Raw genomic sequence first — 24,895 nt, forward strand, 5'->3', positions numbered from 1 at the left:
ATGGGTAATATTGCAAACTTTTTAAATTTAAGAATTAAGAATTTTTAAATTTAAGTGAATAATTGGAAATGCGATGAAAAATCATGGGTTAAGTGAAGTTAATTTCGCTGACGTTAAAACTGAGATTTTTAAGACGTACACATTATCATGGCTCGCAAAGTAAATGTTTTTAGGACCTTCATACGCAATAGAAACGAGTAGATCTGAGAAGAGTGGCGATTAAATTTCTGGTAAGATGAGAGAAATAATCTTGAACAAGGTTAAGTAGTGATTAACTAACTTGTAATTTTGAACTCCGACTTTTTATTTCATTGTAATGCAATGCATGCAAGATATATAACACCTAATTGTCCTGCAACCTCTCAGACAATTCATCGACACTTTCAGAACACGTGCGAACCAGATGACCAAACATTCACCAGATTGAGCATGTTGTTCCAATAATTCTTATAATTGCAGTCCTCAAAGTCTCCACTGGAGCTTTTATCTCCATTATCCAAGTTGATCAATGAGTTGTGGTCATCACAATAATTATACGCCAATGTATCGGTGAAACCTGCCATGATATTTGAGAGAGGCATGTTTTCATTCCCAGACCTAAAAGAGTCCACAACCCATGCACTTTCCGTACTATTATACGTCATATCCTGCAATCCCATTGTGTCAATATCCGATCTTTCTTTGAGTTCCGGCATTTGCTCACAGACTTCTTTGATAAACCCTCCATTGCATGATGTAGGTGAGCTTTTGGCGAAATCATGTAGTAATGTTGTCACTGTGCTTTCATTGAATTCAACATTTTGAGTTTGGATGGCGAGCGCGTTCTCCGAGCAGTTCAACGTCGACGTTGGAGACTCGAGGTCGTCGCCGGCGAGTGGGAACATGCTACCACTCGTTGACTTCGACCATACCCCTTGCCATACTTTGAGTACGTCAAGGCATGGTGGTAGTGCGAGTTGAGCCAGGTTTTTGTTTCTGATCAGCTGAGCCGGGTGAGCCGGAGAGTTGAGTTGTGGTTGGATAGGGTTGGTAGACACAAGCTTGCACTCTCTTACCAGTCTGGCTTCGGCTTCTAGCCGCGCGCTTTCCCATTGAGCCATGTGGCTTAAATTGGCAGTGTCTTTGGAGTTGCCATCGCCGGAGCTCTGGGAATCGTTTTTGGGCTTGTGGGTCATGGGATCGATGCCCATCCTCGTTAGTCTTTTTTTGAGATGCGTGTTCCAGTAGTTCTTGATCTCGTTGTCAGTTCTTTTGGGCAAGTGAGTCGCAATAGCTGACCATCTGAAACAACAAATCATGTCAAATATTGGAAACGTGACATGCTATAGATATGTCGTTTTCATGGAATTATAGTTGATATTGAAAATTATGGTTGAGTTCAAAGGTACGGATGGTTGTATTTGCATGTGTCGGTTCTTGCACAATTCTTCGACTTAATTTGAGCAGGCCTTTATTGGTCGTATAGTTTGAGTTAAGTAACATTTTCATCAACCACGTGAAAGGTACGAGCAGGGTCCCAATAAAAATTGTGTCTCAATGACAAAATAGTAAAAATAACGATTTTTTTTTTATATATATATATAATAAATTTTTGTATTAAATATACCGTACTATTCAAAAGCAATTCGATCTTCTTACTTTTTTGGATACAAAATTACTACACAAATATTAAATAATGAGGATGATTTAGAGAGGAAAAAAAAAAGTGATACATACTTTTGTTTGAAATATTCTTAGGACCGATTGAGATTGCGTTTGAGGAGTCTAAAAGTGCGTTTAATACTTAAAAAGTCATTTTGAAGAAAAAAAATGCTTATTTGGTAAAAAAATTAAAATAACTTTTAAGAGTCTAAAAAGCCTAAAAATTGTCAAAACGCACTTTTGATAAAAGCTTAAAAATGAACATTTTGTCAAAAAGCGTTTTTTTACTTAATTAAAAGCTCAATTTCTTAAACATAATCTCAATTCTCAAATAGGCTCTTAGGGCCTGTTTGAGATTGCGTTTGAGGAGTTTGAAAGTACTTTTAACACTCAAAAAGTCTGAAAAAAAAAATTATTTGGTAAAAAAATTAAAAGTGCTTTTAAGAGTCTAAAAAGGCTAAAAATTACAAAAACACATTTTTGGCAAAATCTTAAACATGAAGCTTTTGCCCAAAAACGTTTTGTGACTTAAAATTTCTATTTTTCAAACGCAATCTCAAACATACTCTTAATCATTTAAACATTTCATGACATCTTACCAAGTTGACCCGATATATAACTCAATTTTATTAACAAATAATTTCTTCACTTTTTATTTATAAAAAAATTAAAATTTATTTCATCTTTACACTTTTTCAACAAAAATATAAAAAAGAAATCATCTTAAAAAGATTTGCCAATTAAACACCCATTATTATTAATGTTTTGAAACTAGGATCTATTAATTGACTTGTGTTCAAAGATTCACCTGTTCCCGAGAAGCGCGTGGAGCTGAATGATGGTCTGTTCTTCCTGCAAGCTAAACTTTCCTCTTTTAATGTCTGGTCTGAGATAATTAGTCCATCTCAATCTACAGCTCTTCCCACATCTCTGCAGCCCTAAAATCCAACCAGAAAGAAGAAAATGAAAAACCATAAAAATTAGTGGGCTGTCGTTGAATATTTAATAATTAGACTATCCACGACATCATTAACCACATAAGGGTTGTCGTAAACCTACCAGCCTTTGCAGGTAAGGCTCGCCAGCTTCCAATGCCATGTTCTTCGATGTAAGCCAAAAGCTTCTGGTCTTCCTCAGGGGTCCACGGCCCTTTCTTCAACCCCACCTTTTCACAGCATTGAGACCGGCGCATTTTGGATACTTGAGGCCTCTGAAACTGAAAGTATCAACAGAGAGAGAGAGAGAGAGAGAGAGTCGGAATCTGAACGAGGAAAGTAGTGAGATATCGATGGATCCTGATTCCTGAAGCAGATAGGTGAGTCACAATATATAGAGGAATGAGGATACTGAATTAAATATATGGCCACGTACGTACGAAAACTTTCTTATTGCCAATACAGAATTCCCACACTGGAAATTATGAACAGACTAACAGAGAATTGCTATCCAGCCTATCCACCATTTTTAAGTGTCTTTTTTTTTTTTTAATCATTTTTGTCTGCTTGGCATATATATATATATATATAAGTGAAAAATAAAAAACCAAAATTTAAAGAATAAAAAGAATGTTAAGAGATATGAATTAGTATTTTTATTCTCAATGTTACTAAACATGCATTATCAAATGTTTATTTTCTAATATTCTTGTTTATCCGGCACATGCCTATCTATTCTTTTTTTTTTAATTAAAAAAAAAAAAAAAAAAAAACTTGAAGATAAAAATTTAAGAATTCTGAGTAATATTTTGTTTTTAGATAAAATACATCAACAACCAATGGAACGATGTGCTAGCTAGTATATAATGATTGGCGGGGCTCGACTAACTAGGTGCATATGCATTTTACGTAGTTTAATATTAAATTTCTTGGACCAACTCTCTTTTTTGCCTAAATGTTCTACGTTTTCGAAGCAATCAATACTATCAGATTTTGCTTTCATCATATACACCCAAAGTATATCGGCTATATATAATCATCAACATGCATATATAATATAATAATATGTGAACCTCTAAGTTTTTAGTAGCGTTGACAAAAGAAGAACGACCCGTTAGAAGCAATGATCGACCGAGGTAAATCAGATTATATTTTTTTAGTGTAGTATATACCTAATATTAAAATGTAATTTGCAGCGTCGTGAAGTTAAGATGTCTGAGAATAGGGATAAACGATCGAGGTAAGTAAGTACTTACAGGACCGGTCTCTAAGAGGTATCTCAATTGACTGGGACCACACTTAATGAAGCGGAGGTCATTAGTTCGAATCATTCTCTTCCATATTATGCAGATATGTCATAAAAAAATAATAAATAAAAAGTACTTACAGGACCGTTAAATTTATTGGTAATCACCATTCACAGACGTACATCATTAATAGCATAATTAGGCCACTATAATGACTTAATCAGACCTCTAGTAATTGATAATATATATGCATGTTTCATTAGGGGACCGACGTCATACAGCATGTCTCTTAGGATAGTGAAAACCCTATCGAAATGGAGTTAAAGGCTTGAATTGACCGTATAGAAAAAGTTTTGATTATGTATATAATTATGTACAAGATTTTCCTTGTTATGATTTATGCATTAAATTATATTATGAATTTCCCCTGTAATTATGCTTATGTTAATTCAAAATAAACTAGTTCTTTACTATGAACATAATAACAGGGGCAATACTTAGCAACTTGCAAAACTTTATCATATTCAATTACCAGTGTTCAAGAGTTATATTTTTGTCAACTGAGGCTCATTGCATAACAAATTTTATGATAATTTACTTACTAAATCATAAATTTAAGTAGTTACTTTTCACATACGAAACACATTGGTGTTTTGCAGATTAGCAGGCTTGATGGACTGCTGGGTTGAGCTTTTGAAGTGTCTAATTACCTACTCGGACATGTGAGTCTCATATAAGCTGTTTCACATTTCTTGCTCAGGCAATTTGATACCAAATTGCTGATAACAAATTATTAGAAATTCTTACTCATTAAATTCAAATATATATATATATATATAAACCGTGAAATAATTTCTCGTAATTTCACCGGAGGAAAAAGTACTGGCAAAATTTATACCTTTAAAGGAACGACCAACCCAAAAGATGAGCAATAATATATATATGCAAAGCACATTATTACAATTAAAGGAACGAGCAAATGCCTGCCCATTTTGGAATTTATTTTTGTTTATTTAGTTATTCATGTCTTATCAGTATTCACCTGAAATTATCTACGGGAAACGGTTGGGTTATAATGCTTAACTAGTTGGCATCATGAATTCCATGAAAGAGTAGATTTCTATTTACTCTCAATATTTATTGTAAATTTGCAATGCTTCCTGCTTTCACATAGGAAGACAGGCTAGACAGCCACTCGATCCGGTTCATATATGATTGCATGCAGCTGCTTTGCATTTCTTGTAATGTTGTTAGGGAATTGAATATTATATTTTTATTATAAATTGATGCGATAGTTTATATAATATATACTTTATCACATTAATTTTTAAATTATTATTATTTTTTTAGACAAATTCTCCTAAGGTGCTTTATGCATAACTTCTTATCAAATCGGCCCCTATTTAAATAAAATCAATTTACTTTTAAGATCTGAACTATTATTAAATATATCATTCTGTCTTTCTTGCAAAATTTTCAATGTTACGGCCATGTTATATTCAATAAAAATATAAAAAGACTGGTTGAGTGTTTTTTTAATATGTCCATGCAAAAGAATGGAGATTCGAACTAGTGATATCGACTTCTAGAGACGTAGTCTTTAACCGATTGAACTATCATTTGAAAATAATTGATCGTGCTTTTTGGAAAGGGTTTATGTTTAATGGCATGCCGACCATCTAATTGCAAAGATGAATTTAGATTTATTTACTTTGAGTGAAAGCTATGGGTCCCATACAAATCAATTAGACCAAACGTGTAATTTATTTATTTATTTTTTTTTTTTGACATGGCAGCACGACCAAACAGGTAATTAATTAAACATTTGCTACGCTAGAGTTAAAAAACCAACATGAAGTTTGTGTGGTTGTGAACCGGAGTCATTGCCATAACTGCCTCCAAAATGGTTCTGATCGATGATAATTCCGGTGGTGAAAGCAAAATAAAGCTGAAAATAATCATAAATTAGGCCACAGAACGGACACCCACTCACTCTGCAAATTGGTTTTGATGATAATTCCTGGGTAAAAAAAAAAGCCTAAAATTATCATAAATTTTACACCAGGGTACGGATCCGGCCCACTTTTTCCGAGGCGAAAAGACAGAAAGGCCCCAAGATAGGTAATTAATTTCCGTTTCTCGTCAAGAAAATTATCATCAAGTAGGAAATCAATGGCTGTGTTTGGCAAAGCGCAAGATCGGACGGGACTCAAAAATTCAAAAAATTATTTTTAAAATTAATTATAATATTTTTATTTTTTACATTATATTAATCATTTTTATTATTAATCAAATAAAAAAATTATTACAAAATAAATTTTTTTATTTTTTTATAAAAAAATTCATACTTTTTTCTCTCATATCAATCAAATTTGTTACAGTACCATTTCACTCTTTTTTTTCTATTCTATTGCCAAACACAGCCAATGGGTTCGTTTGGCAATCACTTGTAGTAAAAATTGATTAAGAAAAAACTAAAAATATTTAATATGAAAAAGTATAAATTTTTTATTTTGTAATAATTTTTTTATTTGATTAATAATAAAAAAAATAATTAATGTGATGCAAAAAATAAGTAACTGGTTGTTGGCTATTGGCTATTGGCAAACAAACCCATTTCTATCAATTCACTTTTTTTTTTTTTTTTTTCCTTTTACATGCATTTGTACTTAGGGGTGTAAACGAGCCGAGCTTGAGCGAGCTTCCCTTGTTCAGGCTTGGCTCATTTAAATTTTACTCGAGCTCGAGCTCGAGCCGAGCTCAAGGGCGAGCCAAAAAAATCGAGCTCGAACTAATAATAAGTTGAGCCAAGCCAACTCGCGAGCTAGCTCTTATATTTAATGTTTTTGTTTTTTTAAAAAAAATTTAACTTCAAGTACTCTTAAATGGCTTAAGAAGTTAGTTTGCATATGAGTATTTGCTTAACCTGGCTAGTCGAATATGGAGCCTGAGTCAATACAGCAAGGCATTTGGTTTCAAATAGAAAGGATATGCATCCTTTTATAGATAAGCAAACTTGGAGATTAATGTTTTCTTAACAATATGGGACAAGTTAACATGTTGCATTTAGACTGCATTGGGACAACGCCCCCTACAAAAAACTATTTTTTCAACGTCTCTCACTACTCTCTCTCTCAATCTCTCTCACCAGTCACAACACATCTTCCACCTGAACTCTCATTTCCCACTCTCTCACTCTCGCTCATCAAACAGGAAGTGATAGTGTTTGGGTCTGTATAATTCTTCAATAGTTTATGCCTTTTACAATCTCCCTCAATAGTTTCTGCTTGATTCTTCTTCCTTTTGTTTGGGTCTGCTCTAATTGAATTGAAATCTTTTTAATGATTGCTCTCTCTCTCTCTCTCTCTGATCACGAAGGGTTTAGAATTTTTCATTCTCCAACGCTTAAATATAAATGCAATTTTAATATTTTAATAATTATGAGATTTATAATTAATTATGTATTATTTAGTTTATATATATATATATATATACACACACACACGAGCTTGTTCACGAGCCTAGCCGAGTCGAGCTGAGCTTGTTTCGTTTAATATTCGAGCTAGGATTTGTGTTCATGAAGTGCTTCATTTAATATTTGAGTCGGGCACGAGCCGAGCCTATACGAGCCGAGCCCGAACTTGCTTGCGAGACGTTTCGCTCACTTAACAGCCCTATTTGTACTGCTTATAATATTTACAAATTGTTGTAATAGACTAATAGTTCATAATTAATAAAGTAATTAAGGGTGAATAATTGGCAAATTAATTGCTAATTATTTAAATTGATAAATCAGATTTTTTTTTTTTTTTTTTGCATTTTATCAATTTTAACATGTCACGTCAAATGTTTTTTATTTCACATAATTTTATCAATTTCATCATTTTTTATATTAAAAAAGTACTATACTTAATACTGCTACATAAACGCTCCTCTGATTCAAGAGTGAAATGAACTTTACCTTTTTTCTACATAAATGATGAACGTGCAGCTACATAAAGGCCCTAGAATATATATATATATATATATATATTAAAAACCAATTAACTTGAAGTTACTGTTGTTGTCAGCCAGAGTCAGTGCTATAAGCCAATAGGCCCTATACGGCCACACCGCCTGCAAAATGGTTCTGATGATAATTATATCGTGACAGAAGAAAAATAAAGCTGAAAATAATCATAAAAGGGTCAGAGTTTTCCATTTCCTCAAATCCACTTTCAAATTAACGTGAAAAAAGTATATATATCTATATATATATATATATATATATATATATATGTGTGTTTTTTAATAATTTTTTAAAAAAATTTCACTTTGAATCTCTAAATTACCACCTATTTTAACATTTTTCTTTTAAACTTTAAAATCTCTTAATTTGGACCTCTAAATTTTCAATTGCATTCAATTTGAACCCCTCCGTCAAATTTTAAACTAAATTGTCATGCATTTATTTATATGTAAGAAGTATAATGATTTTTTATAAAAAAAATTTAGTAGAAACTTCACCAATATATCATTATACTTCTTACATATTAAAAAAATGCATGACAATTTAGTTTAGAAAAAAAAAAAAATTAATCGATCATAAGTTAGGAATAATGTTATAAGTCTTCATCGAGTCATTCCAAATATGATGTGACTTTTAAAATTACCAATAGATCAAAAGTCAATAAATAACATTTCAAATTCAACAGTAATTTTAAAAGCCACATTATATTTGAGATGGCTCTAAAAAGACTTATAATAGCATTACTCAACAAGTTAGAACACAGTACGGACACCAACAGTCTAAAATGGTTTTGATGATAATTCGGGTGACAGAAAGCAAAAATAAAGCTGAAAATGATCATAAATTAAAGCAGGCCAGGTACAGACACCATATTCATTTTGCTGGTTATTAATGGAAACAAACAGACATCTGTTTTAATCACTTCCAATATTTAATCTCTTAATATCACACCGTTTGGCAGTTGGGAGTCTGGTCCCAAAATCAAATATTCATGAATAGAGCATTAAAACTTGTCTCTTTTTATTATTATTATTTTTTTTTTTATTTAATTTTGAAATGAATTCCATTAGTTAAAGCAAAGGCCACATCATAATCATTTAATTTTCCCTACGTTAAAAAAAAAATAACATTACAGAGCGGGTGGATGTTCTGGTTTGTGGTCCTCAATTTTTGTTGTTTGTTTTTTGTTTTTTTTTAATTCAAATAAGGTTTGTGGTCCTGTTGTATCCATGCATGCACGTTGTTAAAGGGCCTTGAGCCTGAGGGAATTAGTTGGGGGATTAATGTATACTAAAATCCTTAGCAAATTGTGGTTGGTTGGGAAGTGAAAGTCCCAACCAACGACCAAAAATTAGATTCAATTAAAATAACCACACAAATTTTGGAAATGAAGTGGCTCTTTGGCTTCTTATATTTATGTATCAATTAAACGTCCATCTTTGGTCGGTCAAGATCCTAATAACCATTCCTAATATTTTTTGTCAAGTAATAAACACTATCAATTACGCAGAAGAAATTAAAAAGTTGATTTTGATGGCCATCAATTAGAGCGGTCCGTTGGTAAGCAGGCAAACAAATTAGGTAGGGCACGTAGCATTCAATCCCCCTATGGCCCTATCACGTACTGCACGATGATCCAACGGCAAAGGGATGCAATAATATTCATATTTCCGTCGTAACCAAATATAAAACAAGCAGTTATACCAATTAAATGGATCCCAACCCCCAATGATCAAACACCCGGCCCACCTAAATGACCTAATTCCCTTGAATTTGAATAAAATAACCAACCTGCTTTTAAGTAGCGAGGCAAACAAATGGACTCAAGAGTCCGGCCCAATTAAATTCCACAAAGAAAAAAGCAGCCCAATGCATCATCCCTAGGAAGACCATTTTGAATTGGATAATGCTACATATACTTTCACTTCTTTATACTTATAGATGGCTTTTAAAATTACCATTAGATTAAAATCCAATAAACAGCAATTTCATATCTAATGGTAGTGGTTTTAAAATCCACTTAGAAGTGTGGAGATATGAGTGAAAAAATAGATTGCCATTAGTAGCAACAGTAAAAAGTTGCCAAATAATTTATCAGAAGGAAGAGAGCCCTGCAATTTGTCGGAATTTCTCATAAGAGACCCAAAAAACAAATTGCCATGGACCAAGCCTAGCCCATGTCGGAAAGAACCCCTTCCATAGTGCTCTTAATCCTTCAAATCTAACAGTCTTCATCAGACAATCATAAGAGCTGCTGTACTTAATCTTCCCTTCCTTGTCTGCTGCCTGGTTCATCATTCTTGTCTTTACTACATCAGCTGGACAACTCAAAGCAGTAGCCGAAAGACCTGACATAATAGAAGCCAACGTGTGGGCATAGATATTATCTTGAGCTATCTTATTTTGAATAACAAAACGTTTTGCATGATCATAGCATGCTAATTCCCCCATATTCACCAAAAATGCTCTTTGAACATTTGGGAAAACTCCTTTCCAAAGTCCTCCAAAGCCTTCCATGCGCACAATCTTGTTTAAAGCATCAAAAGGCCCCGAGTATCTAGGTTGGAGACCTTGGCTCACCATCCGGCCATCTGCTTGCATCCTCACTTTAACAAGATCAGCAGGGCTTGCCACTATCTGCACAACTAATGGAAATAGAAAAAAGTACCGTTACTTATCAAACAAATATGTAATTTATGATACAAAAACAGAATTTTCCTTGTTAATCCAATATCCGTTGCAGTATAACATCATTTTGCTACCATAACATAAATTTGTTCATCCACACATGACATGACATGACATGGATCATTTAGCGGTAAAGCTGCCGTAGACTGAAAATGCTGAAAATCTCTAGGTCTGGTGACCAGATATGAAATAGAAACAGTGGATTTAAGGAGCCTCAAATGAGGACGCCAATAATCAATTTTCCTAGCCAATGCTTCAACAGGAGTACATTCATTTGGAGGGTTAAAGAAATTTTTTTAATATTCTGTAAAGGCTAAAAAAAGATTGAAGAGCATAATGCCCCTACTTCTAATTTTTTAGCCAGTTGACATCCTCCATGGAACAAATGAATGGTTTCAGATTTTCCTCTTGAAGACAAAGGAATGCAGGATGATTCTTCATCATCCTAAAAATAAGAGCTCCACGAACATCAACTATATTGTAAGATGTAAGCACTAAAAGACCAGTATTCAATAGAGAAACCTAGAAACCAGCAGTAAAAGATCAGTATTCAATAGAGGAACCTAGAAACCAACTTTGTCAATAGAATACAACCCAACGTGATGGTCAATAATCCGGCTTTATGCACTTCATGGCATATATTTGAGTGCTTCAACTAAGATATTGAATATATGCACTTCATGGCATACAATTAGGCCATTAGACATTACAAATTGAATGGTATTTGAGGGGAGCCAACTAAGATATTGAATATATGCACTGTGCTTCAACCGTTACAAGGTCTTATTAAATGGGTATATGCACTTCATGGCATACAATTAGGCCTTTTCTGGGACTTCCTTAGGCCATCAGGTTTAGTGTTTGTTGGAGTGCTTTGCTTTTAGCTCTAATAGATTGCATCTGAGCTTTGTAATCCTTTTTAGCTTGTGATATGCTCTAGTCTTAATTGGTTTTACCAAATGTTTCCATTTGTAAGTTTGTCATTTACGTTGTTTTATAGCATCCCTAGAGTTTGTATTTCAGCAATTAGAATTCTATGCTCTGCTATTAGCACTTCATAGAATACAAATTTGTAGTTGTGCCCTTTGGACATACAAACACTCCACCGACAATCCAATCCCTCATGAATGAAGTCTTTAAAGATGTTATTCGTAAGTTCACTTTGGTAATCTTTGATGACATTTTAACTTATAGTAGAACTTGGGAAGAGCATTTACAACATATTAATGTAGTCTTGAATTTTAAAGACAACAGTTATTTGCGAGGAAGAAGAAGTGCCAATTTGGCCAAGAACTTAAGCCATTTAATCACACAGCAAGGCGTGCAAATGGGCCCTGATAAAGTAAGTGGCTGCAATGTTGGAGTCGCCTAAGCCTACAACTCTCACAGCTTTTTGTGTGTTTCTTGGCTTAACCACGTACTATCGTAAGTTTGTACAACAATTATGGTATAATAACTTGCCCTTTAACCCAAAGCTTGAAGAAAGATTCTTTCATTTGGTATTCTCTTGCAGAACAAGCTTTCATGCACAGCTAAAACAAGTAAAGAATCAAGCCCTTGATTAGAGTCTACTGGATTTTTCTGAGACTATTGTGGTAGAATGTGATGCATCTGATTCAAGGGTGGGGGCAGTTTTGATTCAAGAACAATCTGCCAATAGCCTATTTCAGACAAGCTTTGCATGGAAAAAATGTAACACTCTCGACATGTGAGAAGAAAATGATTGCTCTTGTTTCTTCCAAAAATAAATGGCAGCCATACTTAGTAGGGAACCAGTTTATTGTGTGGACAGACTAAAGGAGCTTGAAGCATTTATGGCAACCAAACCATCTCCACTGATGCACAGCAGAAGTGGTTGGTAAAATTGCTTGGTTATGACTTCACCATAGAATGTAAAAACTACATGTCCAGCTGGGCTACTGCAGCGATCCCCTCCAAATTTGGGTTGATATCTCGATGAACTTTATTGATGGTCTCCAAAAAGTCAAGAGGGTAGAACCATCCTCTTGGTAGTGGTAGACTGTTTTTCCAAATATGGCCACTTTACTCCCATCAGCCACCCATACACAGCTTACACTATTGCCCATGTTTTCTTTGAGCAAATCTTTCAATTGCATGGGATGCCACATTCCATAGTTTGCGATTGGGACCTGGCATTCACAAGTACATTTTGGTGTGAGTTATTCAGTTTGAATGGTACTAAATTTAATTTAAGCCCCTCCCACCATCTTCAAACGGACAAATAGAAGTGGTCAATAGAACCATTGAAATGTAACTCCATTGTTTTACAAGCTCTAATCCTAAAAAGTGGGTGTAATGGCTGCCATAAGTGTGGAATTGGTGGAGAAAACTCTTTACCCAAAGAGAGTGTTGTAGGATGTTAGGGAGGATTTACGTGAAGCCCAAAATTGCATGAAGTTAGTTTTTGATAAGCAACACAAGGAGCAGCAGTTTCAGGTAGGTGATTGGGTCTACTTACTTCTACAACCATACCAGCAGTCCTCTCTTGACGTTAGAAAAAATCTGAAACTTACTCCATGTTTTCATGGGCCCTATAAAATTTTACAGAAGATCGGACAAGTTGCACATAGGTTGGAGCTACCTCATGGATCCAAAATTCACCGTCTATTTCATGTGTCTCTCCTTAAGAAACAGCTAGGCATAAGAGCTGTTGTGCAAGCTACCCTTCTTCCCCTGGATTCACCTGAAGCTATTTTGGATCAACCAAAGAAGAAAAACCAGCAGGAGATATCAGTCCATTGGCAAGGCTTGTCCCCAGCTGAAGGCTGAAGCTACTTGGGATGACTCTTCTGACTTCCACCTTGGTTTCCAACCTTCTCCCTTGAGGACAAGGGCCCTTTAAAGGGAGGAGGAATGTTACAACAGGATAAGGGAGGAGAGGAAACCAAAAGGCAGAGGACAGTGGAACTTTGGGTCAGAATTAGAAGCAGCATGGACTCTACTTCAATGTGCATGGGGCAAAGAGGACTTCCAAAAGATTATTGTTATGCTTGTTATCAATGTTATGAGCTCGGCCATTGCTTGTAGGTCGAAGACTTCAACACTTCTATTATGTTGCCCTCATCCCATTCCTTTCTCTCAGAGGTGGCAGGTCAATAGGCTTGTAATTAGTTATCTTATTCGATTAGGATCAATAAGTTATTTTATGTCACAACTTGGGATTTGCTATCTTAGTTCATGCTTCTCATTTGTAAGCTATAAAGGAAGCCCCTCAGGAATAAAAGACAATCAATTGCAAATTTTCCAGAAAGTTACTCTTATCAAGAAGGTCAAGGTTTCCTCGAATTAGCCTACCTTTAATTTCCACTTTAATTATCTTTTCTTTCTTAAGTTAGGGTTTCCAAAATAGGAAACCAACGTAACAAAGACCTGCTTCTTTACCAGTATCAAAGCCCCTCATACGATCAGTTTACACTGTTAAGCAAAACTGTTCGGTTCTGAGTTCTTCTTCATGACAATACCTGTTGCTTTCTACATTTCTGAAATAGTGGGCAAGTTCTTTGGTACTTATCACTAATCAATCGGTTACATTTGCCTCTGAATTATGAACCAATTCTATACAAAACTAATAATTAAAGAGCTACAACAATTAAACAGAAAACCTATAAATCGTAAAGAAAAACGAGAGGGGCTCTAACCTGAGCGATGAATCCGGAGAAACCGCCGATGAGAGCCTTGCTGGAGAGCGAAAGGGAGCCAGCATCAGTGCAGACGACGTTCCTGAGGTGCTCGTAGCCGACGATCCGGATGGGCGTGTAGAAGAGGTGCCTGAGAATAGCTGGGGATAGGCCCTTGTAGAGCCCCACTGGGCCTTGCTCGCGCACGATCTCAGAGGCCACCCGGAAAGCGTTGGTCCGCCCCGCCGAGGACTCGCCGTGGAGCTGAAGCCTGGTCTTCGTTAGGTCTATCGGGAACGTCGTCGTCTCCGCCACCATGGCCGCGAGTGACGTCAGCAATATCTTCGTGTTGGCCCGCTTACCGTCGCTTGATCCCATCGTTCATGGCACACAACACGGAGAGAGAGAGTCTGAAACGAGGCCATCTTTCATAAAACGACACTCTCGTTATTGTCGCTTTGGCTTTGTCGTCTTTTTCACAAACGACATAAATGTTTAGAGCGCGGTGAACATTTCGCACGTAACTTACAAAAAAAAAAAAAAAACATTTGGCACGTGACAATCAGAGTGGAAACCGAGTGCGCAGTGAGCACTGCGCCGCAGAGCCTTCCCTTCGCCTTTCAATCTCAAGCACTGGCGGCAAACCCAAAGGCTTGTTCAAAAGGAGTGTGAGACAGTGATGACCACGGAGGAGGAAGCGACGTCGTTAGTGCGTAACTTAGGGATTCTGGACACTCTCAGTGACGATTCGATCCAAGAGATCGTCGGGAGCTACAATGGCTTCTGTGCGGCCACCGAGGCCCTCCTCAACGGCGCTGGAGACCTCTCCGTGGACCCCAAATTCGTCGCTCACGTCCATGGCCTCTGCAACCACGGCCTCCGCTCTCTTGTCCGAGACCACTTTCTTCGAGCACTAGAGGTACTGTTTTGATGTCCATTGGAAATTGAATTGCCTTTTGTTATTCATGCTTCAGATTAGGGATGAGTCTCTCTGTATTCCAAATTTTGCAGGAAACCTTTGAGAAAAACGGAGCGTCAAAATTTTGGCGGCATTTTGATGCTTACAGCAATGTCGCACTCCTATGTAAAGTGAGCTTGAACTCTCTCCAGCATTACTCCATTTTAATTAATTAATTAATTAGTTGAATGATTGGAATTATTGATATATGCAGGCACGCGAGGGTGAAGTGGAGCGGGTATTGTGCAAAGCTCTGGAAGACATATGTTTGGAAAAGCTATACCAGGAGAACTGCTTGTTGGCGTTAGTTCACGCTTTGCCCTCCTACAGGGATCAGACATCGGGGAGAGCCCATCTCTTCTCTACGTACCAATTACTCGTGTCTTCGGTGCTTATGGCGACCCTTCCTCGGCATTTTTCAGGTATATAATCTATGATCAATTCCTAATGTGCTTGAGCTTAGAGCTTTTGCTGAGTTAGACTTCAATGATTGTTATTTGATAATAAGCGGTGTCAGGCCGAGTTTGTATAATATAGATTGAAAGTTTGGGTGATGCATACTATGGATTGATTGGATTCTAGTGAATCCAAGGTTCTTTGAGTCCTGTTTAGTGGGTTGGGTATTGCTTTGATCTCTGCATGTCAGTATCCATAATAAATGAAGACAGTCTATTTCATGGCTTATACAGAACAAAATAAGCTGAGAGCGTGATTTATGATCATTCAACTAAATTATTTTGTTATCTTCTGGAGTTCCCTCACAACCATAGCTCCCCCGCCCACCTACAAAAAATAAAAAGGTCAGAAACCCTAGAAATAAAATGTGCATAACCTTTTTTCTTTTCGAAGCGTCATGTACCATTGAGCAGTATGATTGAAATGGAGAGGCTTTAAGAAGCATCTAATCTCTATGTTTTTCAGGGATCCATATTACTAGATGAAGCCCATCAGATTTTTTATTTTAAGTTAATTTTGTTCCACCCTCCATTGTTCGTTTGTGTACCAAAATCAGAACAACACTGCCACACTGGTATTTTCTGGAAATACCAAAGAGTGGCTGAACTCATCAAGAAACTAGATGCAGATTGGGCAGCCTTCCTTCTTGTCTTGATTCACTAAATGTTGGATTGCTCTTCCAGGTATATGGTCTATATATTTGCCACCGCTCAGTTCACCATTCAGTACACAGATCACACGTAAGAGTAAAACTGTGCTTTGTATCAGTTTTCCGCGTTCTTGGGATTAAGTGGGTTATGCATGGTGGATGATAGAGTTGTTGGCTTGTTGAAGAGGTTAATTTAGAAGCCACTGTAATATAGATGTGTGGAAGTTGATTACTCTATGCTTAATGTGGTGCATTTAGAGAGAACATAATGCTTGCAACTTCGAAGATTGTGAGAGCACTGTGCCAAAGTTAAAAGCCATTATGTTCAAAAAAATTTATGTTTGGATGGTTGCTTACAACCGTGATTGTTTTTCTAATTTCTTAAAGTTTCTTGATTGGTGTTTTTCTTCTACTTCCTGATTGGTTTTTCTCTTGTATACTCCCTGCATATTTTTGGGTTGCTCCACTACTTATGAGAATGAATTGCTTAAATAAAATAATTGATTATCTAGGCTGGATATCTTTCTTAGAAGCTTTATGTTGTGTAACAGTTTTACCACTCCATGCATATCTGCTTTTCTTTTGCCCCTCTTTTCTTCTAACAATGCCCTGGACCCTGGTAGTAACTTCCATTTCTTTTAAACTCTGCAATGTTCTTAGAGATACTCCACTGGTATTTTAAGGGAAGATTGGAGGAGTTAAGTACAATCATGGCTGGAGAACTTAACGGTGACAATGAATCTCAAGAAAAAGATGACATGGATTTAGATGAAAAAAGCAAACTTGCCTATCGAACTGGTGAAATGGATATTGATGAATGCTATCACCAAGTCAGGTTCTCAGAGAACAATAAATTGGTGAAGAACATTGGGAAGGTTGTTCGTGATCTTAGAAATCTTGGATTTACGTCTATGACTGAAGATGCCTATGCTTCTGTGATCTTTCTGCTTCTAAAGGTGAGCGAGCATGTGTTCCATTTTGGTCATATGTCCAGCTTATTTCTGTTCACCTCCACATCAGCTCTTTTCCTTTTTTTCTCCCCAATATCCTATTGTACATTGTCTTTTTCAAATATCTGCTCACTTTCTTTTTTTTCCTTATATGTAACTCACCTTTGGGTCCCATCTAAATATTCCTGTATGCATGGCAGGCTAAAGTACATAATCTCGCTGGTGATGATTACAGGAGTTCTGTTCTGGAATCCATTAAACGATGGATACAGGTTATACTGTTGTCTTTGCGTAATCTTATCTCCCCGCCTGCCCCCCAACAAAGCAATAATTAAAATTATTGATGTCTTAACTTGTCAATAGTTTATCTATCCAAGTTGTTTTCATTTGCATAGTACATATGATTTAATAAATTGGATGCACTTTTTAAGTTATTGGCTTTGCTTTTACTGATCTACACCATATCAGTATGGTTTCTTGTCTAGCATGGAAGGAAGGTTATTGGCCAATTGTTGAAAGTTTTTTAGTGTTATTAGCTGGGCATGTTATTTCGTTGGTTTAAACATATGCTTGGGCATTTGACATAAATTAAATCTTGCTTATCATATTTACATGTGCAAAGGTATATGCTTGGGTATTTGATATAAATTACATATTGCTTATCATATGTACTCGTACAAAATTGTATTACTCCCCCGTCTTACAATAGATGATGTCATTTTTTTTTGGGATATTCCAGAGTAGATGAACTCTTCTGAAATGAAAGCATTTATCCACTGGAATTCCCATATTACCTTCAAATTTAAACTCACATTTCTCAAATTTGAACACATTTCTTGGCCTAGCTAAGGGTGTTTTAAGAAGAATGTATGTATCGTTAAAATACTTGTTGTTTGTAAACTTTCATCTATTGTAGGATGGAGGGAGTGGTCCTTTTCTCATAAGCTGTAGTTTGATTAGACTAAAGGAACTTCTGTAATTGCCCAAAAGTGCTTCCTGCACAGAATCAATGTCATCTGCAAGATTATGTAAACTTAAATATTCTTTCTCATGCCATGTTTTGTATTTCTTTTGCTCATTTTCTTAGTTTCCTCCATTCTGTTTTCTAATTTTATTATTATGCTACAAATAAATGACTCCTCATACTTGGAGGTATGTTACCCAGGCTGTACCTCTCCAGTTCTTGCGTGCACTTCTTGCTTATCTTGGTGACTCTGTTAGTTATGATAGTCATTCGTTTGGTCAAAAATCACCTTTGGCTTCACATCCTTCTTCATGCTATCCTGGAATTGATACTCCCTCTGAAGGACTTGTTAGATGGCAGCTGCGGCTAGAGTATTTTGCTTATGAGACATTGCAAGATTTGAGAATAGCCAAATTATTTGAGATAATTGTGGATTATCCTGACAGGTGATCTTAATCTGGTTTTTTCACTTGTTTCCTATTATAGACTTAAAGGAATAGCTTTAGTCGTTGAGTTGTCAAATTATGCAATGGACTTGCTCTATACTTGCATATTAAAAATAGAGAAAAGAATTTGGTTTGTGCAGTGGGTAGTGAGAACTGCAACACATTTGGTGTTATGAGATCTCTCTATCAAATGGATAATGAAATGGTTTTTTTTTTTTTTTTTTTTATGTAAGTAATGTTGTATATATCAAAAAGCCCAGAGGGGCGCAACCCTAGTACACAGGAAGTATACAAGAAAATGGATAATGAAATGGTGATATATAATACAATCACTTGAGTGCCCAAAAGATTCAAACTATGGCTATCCTCATGCATGCGATTTTCCAATTTGAATTTTTTGTTGAAGAACTTGTTGGACTGATAGAGGGGAATACTTTGTGACTCATTGCTTATGTGATGGAGAATTTCTTAATAAATTCCAGTATATCTTTGAATAAAATATGAATCAAAGGGATTTTACATTTCAGCTTCAATTTTGATGCATTACAGGGAATTAATTTGAACCATCTTATCCCTAGTGTGGGTGAACAATCACTCTGTATCTTGAAGAGATAAAGAGTGTTATATTAGGTTTCACTTACCTATTTAGTGTTTTATTTTGCTGGCAAGGATATGTATGTGAAGGTTGATCTTGTCCTTGAATTTGTGCATATTATTTAATAAGTAAGATGTAGACTAAAACTGCATATCACATTAATGCATTTTCCACGGAAGTTATTATGAACTTTGTTACACTGTCGTTTTAAAAGACTACCATGATTCTCGTTTCTTTTATCTATGCCATATTAGAGAGCAGATTGGAAGGGTATAGGCCATACCTAATTAAAGCAGTATTTTCTGTCTGTTGCATGATTAAAGTTAATGATATTGGCATAAGATATTCTTGGGTGACTCCTTGATCCATTTCTCCTTTCCTAAATCTTCTCTATATTTTGCAGCTCTCCGGCTATTGAAGATTTAAAACAATGTCTTGAATATACTGGACAACATTCTAAGCTGGTTGAATCATTTATCTCGGCGCTACGATATCGTTTGCTTACTGCTGGTGCCTCAACTAATGATATATTGCATCAATATGTTTCAACTATCAAAGCACTGCGAACAATAGACCCAGCAGGTGTTTTTCTTGAAGCAGTTGGTGAACCAATAAGAGACTACTTGAGGGGAAGGAAAGATACAATAAAATGTATTGTTACAATGCTTACCGGTGGGACTGGTGGAAATCCAAATGTATCTGGAAATACTGGGGATTGCCTTCTTGAAGAATTAAATAGAGATGAAGAAAGTCAAGAGAATACTAGTGTTGATGATGATTTCATCACCGATGAGAAGCAAGCATGGATCGATGCTTTACGGTATTGTTATGCTATCACGTTTGTGGATGACATGTATTTTAGTTGTACCCTTCAGCTTGCTATGTTATTCTGCTGATTATATGTCTGCATGAATTGTTCCTTTTCAGCTGGGAGCCTGATCCTGCAGAAGCTGACCCATCAAAAGGTAGTAGGAACCGGAGGAAGGTTGATGTACTTGGGATGATTGTTGGTATAATTGGTTCAAAGGACCAACTGGTCAATGAATATCGTGTTATGCTGGCTGAAAAGCTTCTAAACAAATCTGATTATGACATTGACTCAGATATACGTACTTTAGAACTTCTCAAGGCAAGCAGTTTATTCATTGAAGCTTGTGATCTGTTGAACTAGGTCTTCTGGTTGAAGTTGACATCAGAGGTTCCCTTTGTCGTGATAAAATTTCCCACCTTAATTTTCATATTTGTGCTGTCATCCTGCAGATACATTTTGGAGAGAGCAGCATGCAGAAATGCGAAATAATGCTCAATGACCTGATAGATTCAAAGAGGACAAACACTAATATAAAAGCAACCATTACTCAGCCATCTCAGACGGGTAACTTTTGAATTTAAAATTACGATAAACTATGATAGAGCAACATTCTATCAAGTTTGATGGGGGCTTGCCGATTTTAATATTCCATGGCGAGATATTTTTTAAATCCAAATCATTCAAATAAATCTACATAGTATGAGGATGGATGACCTCTAAATTTTGCTTAAATTGGCATAGCAATATGATCTATATGCTTACTTAAATCTAAATGGCGATTTGTACCACATGTATGACAGTATGAGCCCAAAAATAAGGTTCATCTTTTGGACAGAAAGAAGCATTTAACTAATCTTTTGTGTTTGTTATCTGTTACATAAGATATCCTTAATCTATTGAATAGTTTAAATTGTTGCAAAACTCGACAAACATATATTAAAAGGGGCCACGCCCCATCACTTGATCCACACCACCCTATCACAGTTTATAGGCTACTTGCATTAGGTGCCAAAACGCCTTAGTGTCTTATAATCTATTTATTTATTTATTGAAAAAATTTCAAGTGACCTTGGGTGAATTGATTCTTAGGGGCTGAGCTGGGGGAAAATGCAGTGTCCATGGATATTCTTGATGCTACAATAATATCTTCAAATTTCTGGCCTACAATCCAGGTATGGTGGACAATATTGCTATTAGTATTGATAGTGAGAAAAGACATGATGGCGTACTTGGTTTTGTGTTAACATTACTTGGTGGGATATCTAGGATGAGAGGAGAGGGCATAATTACAGTCTCTCTGCAATCACACATATTTTCTCTACCGTCTCTGCATGAAGTGTCCGTTTACTGTATTCTCATGAAAAATGAGAATGGCAAGCACCATGTAGCATATACCTATATCTGTGGGCCTCTCTAACAATATCTATACTTAGATCAAAATTTCTTCTGTTCTCATAAGAATTACATTGTTTCTTGGTAACAAATTCTTGTTGCTCTTCTAACTGTGAAGAAATTTTTTAGGATGAGGCCCTTAATGTACCCGATCCTGTTGAGAAGCTGCTCTCTGATTATGCAAAGAGGTTTAATGAAATCAAAACCCCTCGTAAGCTTCTGTGGAAGAAAAATCTGGGCACAGTAAAGGTTAGGTGCTTTGAAATTTAGAAAAAAGCCATTTGATGCCCTATATTGAGATGTCTCTGTTAGCAGGTTCCTTCTCTAACCTGTCCTGAACCACTCATATAACATTTCATATTTTTATCATGGAGCACAGTTGGAATTGCAATTTGAAGACAGGGAGGTGCAGTTCACAGTGGCTCCTGTACATGCAGCAATTATTATGCAATTTCAAGAGCAAACAAGGTAACCATGTGCATTATATGAATGCATTATATGTTAATCATCAATAGTGTAACTGCATTAATGTTTTCCACTTTCAGTTGGACCTCTAAAAGTCTTGCAGCTGCTATTGGGATACCTGTAGACGTACTCAATCGGAGGATAAATTTTTGGATAAGCAAGGTATCTGATAAAGTTTTTATTTTTTTATTTTTTTAATCATCAAGTAGTGTTTGACATGCAATAGATTTAATGGAAACCCCTAGCTCATTGTCAATTCCAATGATGTACATTAGTGAATGATCAATTTGTGTTGGACACTTGATAGATTTAAGTAGCCAAAACACTGTCAAATTTACTGGCTTGGGAAAATTTTCTTTTTGGCTTACAACTTTCCTCATTATCCTTACGATTGCTCCAATCTTCTTTTATTGACTTTGTGGTCATTTTGAATTGTATGATTGGGAAGTCAACCTTTTGTCTTCTCTTTCTTAGGGCTGGCTAAAATTCAATCAGGGAGAGAGTTGGTATTCATTGAAGTTTTAATATATCACAATCTTCAAGGGCTGGAGTCGAGAGGAAAACTAATTGCATTTGCGTTCTTTTTTGTAATCAGGGAATCCTTTCGGAATCACCTGGGGCAGATTCTAGTGACCATGTATTTACCCTGATGGAAGGCATGATTGAAACTAGTAAGAATAGTGGAAACAGTGGGAGTTCTGAGGACCTTGTAGCAGGTGATGAGGAGGGAGAGAGGTCTGTCGTCTCTGCTGAGGATCAACTACGCAAGGAAATGACTGTCTATGAGGTTAGTGATGCAAATTGGAGCATTCTTGATGAACTCTAAATATTCACACTAATGGGTTGTTTAAAAAACTGGTCCATAGTGTTTCAGATACTGTCTCTCATATAAATTTGAAAGTACTCAGACATAGGCTCTGTTTTGAAGGAGATTTACTTTAATGTATAGGGTAGTATTGGTCTGGTGTTTCATTTTGGACTAAGGACGATAATCAAAAGCTACTCTAACTCAAGGAGGTGAAGCAGAATTATTTGTGCCCAAAAAAAAGAAAAGAAAAAGAGTAGGACTTTCTCGTTTCACTCAGCAAATGGCTGGCCTTAACCTCTAGCATTGGCTTGTTGTTATGTAACCTTCCATATTTTGCCGACACATTTTTTGGTGTGGTTGATCATTACTTTGTCAAATAGTAGTTTTTGAAATAGGCTTTCCAAGAAGGGGAAAGAAAGCACTAAAAATGTGAATGCTTGGAGATAAAAATATATTAGATTTGTTGCTTGTGTGGGAAAATTTAGTATCTCAGTTTTGGCAAGCCTTGGACAATGATTTGGTCAAGTATCAGGATTAAACCGAAGATGTAAATGTACTTATGCATCTTGATGAACTTTATCAAGTGTCATATTGTTCTCTGTATAACTCTAAATGGCATTTTCTTGTAGAAACTTATCATAGGGATGCTCACAAATTTTGGAAGCATGGCATTAGATCGAATGCATAATACTCTCAAGGTAAGAGTTGTTTTAACTTCCCCCAAAATTTGATTTAGGTACAGATAACATGATTGCCAAAGTAAATTACTTTTAACTCGTTGCTGCAGATGTTTTGTGTAGCTGATCCCCCTTATGATAAATCACTCCAACAGCTTCAGAGCTTCCTATCTGGTCTAGTTTCTGAAGATAAGTTGGAATTAAGAGATGGAATGTACTTTCTGAAGAAATAATGAGTTGATAGAATTGAAACACATCCTCCTGAAGCATTAAGCAATGGCACTGGTGAGACTTTTTGCAGATTTAAATGAAATAACAGTTGGAAATAATGTCCGTTTTAATATCTTTCTGCTTTGTTCCTTTTTCTCTCTCTGTCTCAAATTGAATGGAAAATGAAAATAGTGGATAGGCCGGAGGAGTGATTTCTAAAATCCTTTTCTTGTGATATGTTTTCATGTTCTCTTCATTGCATGAGGTACCGCAGAGTTGATGACCAGATACTTTTCCCGCATTTTGTGAACGTCTACAGGAAATATTGCCAAAATTGCAGGGAGTTTTTTCAATCTGTATATAGCCTTGTGAAATGGTGGATCTTTGTGGCAGGAGTGTCGCGATCGTCCCTTGTCTAGTTGGGATATTCATTGAACATCATCCTGTTTGGTGATTCGAGTTGGAGTATCTTGGGGATGTTTTCCAGTGGATTTATGGAGAGCGACATTGGCCATTCTTGAGAAAATCACCCTTCAGCTCTCCATGGAAAACAGCATTCTGGTTTATCCATGCTCATGGATGTGGAGTTCTGGACAGCGTTTAAAATTGCAGGAAGTCAGAAGATCCTAAAGAGTGGTACTTAACATGTTCCTGTGATTGTTAATTATTAAATTTATTATGATTTGTACTATTAATAGTTGAATACATCATAAATGCTGCCTACACTCTGACATAGTGATAGTGAATTTTAAGATGCCCCCAAGCCCTGTTCTAGTTGTTGATTTTTTCCTAAGCAACCCTTTTTCCATGCTTCTAAGAATGTGAGTTTTCTGAAAAATTTAAATCTAGCCCAAGTGCAAATGATTCTTATTGCTTCATAAGAAAAGGCTTCTCCAGTTTTATCATAACCTTATAATTCAAACTTGAATCAGGATACTCTTAGAGAAGGCATGGGACTGAATGGGAAGAAATGGGGGAGGGTTCGCTTTCCTCTATTGCTGACATCTTTCGACCCAGAGCCATTTCAATTCCTACTAGAGCCTCTTATGTTCTGGTATAAGAATGATTAGATAATGTGTGCAAGATACATTATGTTAGAATTTTTTTCCCTTTACCCTATGTTGATAAATACCAGCGCTTAAAACTATAAGCATTTCCTAAGCTACAACATGCCTGTTGGACCGACCCGAAAATGCTTTGAAAAAAAATAAAAAATTGACATAGAGTAATGCTACTCTTCACACTAGATTTTTATACTAGCTTCACATTGACTGATGGAACGTGTTTTAAATGAAAATGTATTTTTATTTTTTTTAACTGATTGATATGGGATGTCACTTAAAATATAACACATTT

The 24,895-nt window shown here is 36.0% G+C and overlaps 3 protein-coding genes across 5 annotated transcripts; 1 reads left to right on the top strand and 2 right to left on the bottom strand.

The window, feature by feature from the left end:
* Positions 1 to 263: 263 nt before the first annotated feature.
* On the bottom strand, positions 264 to 2,986 carry LOC132177848 (transcription factor MYB16). The gene is made up of 3 exons (XM_059590321.2): positions 2,701 to 2,986; positions 2,450 to 2,579; positions 264 to 1,281 (listed from the first exon to the last, which is right to left on the bottom strand). Exons 1-3 carry the CDS (start codon positions 2,831 to 2,833, stop codon positions 384 to 386), a joined length of 1,161 nt encoding a protein of 386 aa, XP_059446304.1. The 5' UTR covers positions 2,834 to 2,986; the 3' UTR covers positions 264 to 383.
* Positions 2,987 to 9,873: 6,887 nt separating this feature from the next.
* On the bottom strand, positions 9,874 to 14,601 carry UCP3 (Mitochondrial substrate carrier family protein). Its single transcript, XM_059589069.2, has 2 exons — positions 14,180 to 14,601; positions 9,874 to 10,469 (listed from the first exon to the last, which is right to left on the bottom strand). The coding sequence occupies exons 1-2, from the start codon at positions 14,534 to 14,536 to the stop codon at positions 9,927 to 9,929; spliced, it is 900 nt and encodes a 299-aa protein (XP_059445052.2). The 5' UTR covers positions 14,537 to 14,601; the 3' UTR covers positions 9,874 to 9,926.
* Positions 14,602 to 14,699: 98 nt separating this feature from the next.
* APC2 (anaphase-promoting complex/cyclosome 2) lies at positions 14,700 to 24,319 on the top strand. 3 transcript variants are annotated; one of them, XM_088515956.1, is made up of 17 exons: positions 14,700 to 15,077; positions 15,170 to 15,247; positions 15,331 to 15,538; positions 16,882 to 17,177; positions 17,372 to 17,443; positions 18,337 to 18,581; positions 19,580 to 19,996; positions 20,104 to 20,305; positions 20,437 to 20,551; positions 21,077 to 21,159; positions 21,509 to 21,628; positions 21,759 to 21,847; positions 21,925 to 22,006; positions 22,440 to 22,631; positions 23,282 to 23,350; positions 23,440 to 23,614; positions 23,805 to 24,319. In XM_088515956.1, exons 1-16 carry the CDS (start codon positions 14,838 to 14,840, stop codon positions 23,560 to 23,562), a joined length of 2,631 nt encoding a protein of 876 aa, XP_088372082.1. In that variant the 5' UTR covers positions 14,700 to 14,837; the 3' UTR covers positions 23,563 to 23,614; positions 23,805 to 24,319. The 3 variants fall into 3 exon arrangements, with proteins under 3 accessions (XP_088372082.1, XP_059447725.2, XP_059447727.2); XM_059591742.2 differs by having other exon boundaries at positions 23,814 to 24,319; XM_059591744.2 differs by having other exon boundaries at positions 23,933 to 24,319.
* The last annotated feature ends 576 nt before the right edge of the window (positions 24,320 to 24,895 follow it).

Source organism: Corylus avellana, chromosome 4 (genome assembly GCF_965113065.1).
Source record: "Corylus avellana chromosome 4, dhCorAvel1.hap1.2, whole genome shotgun sequence".
In the NCBI taxonomy this organism is placed as follows: domain Eukaryota; kingdom Viridiplantae; phylum Streptophyta; class Magnoliopsida; order Fagales; family Betulaceae; genus Corylus; species Corylus avellana.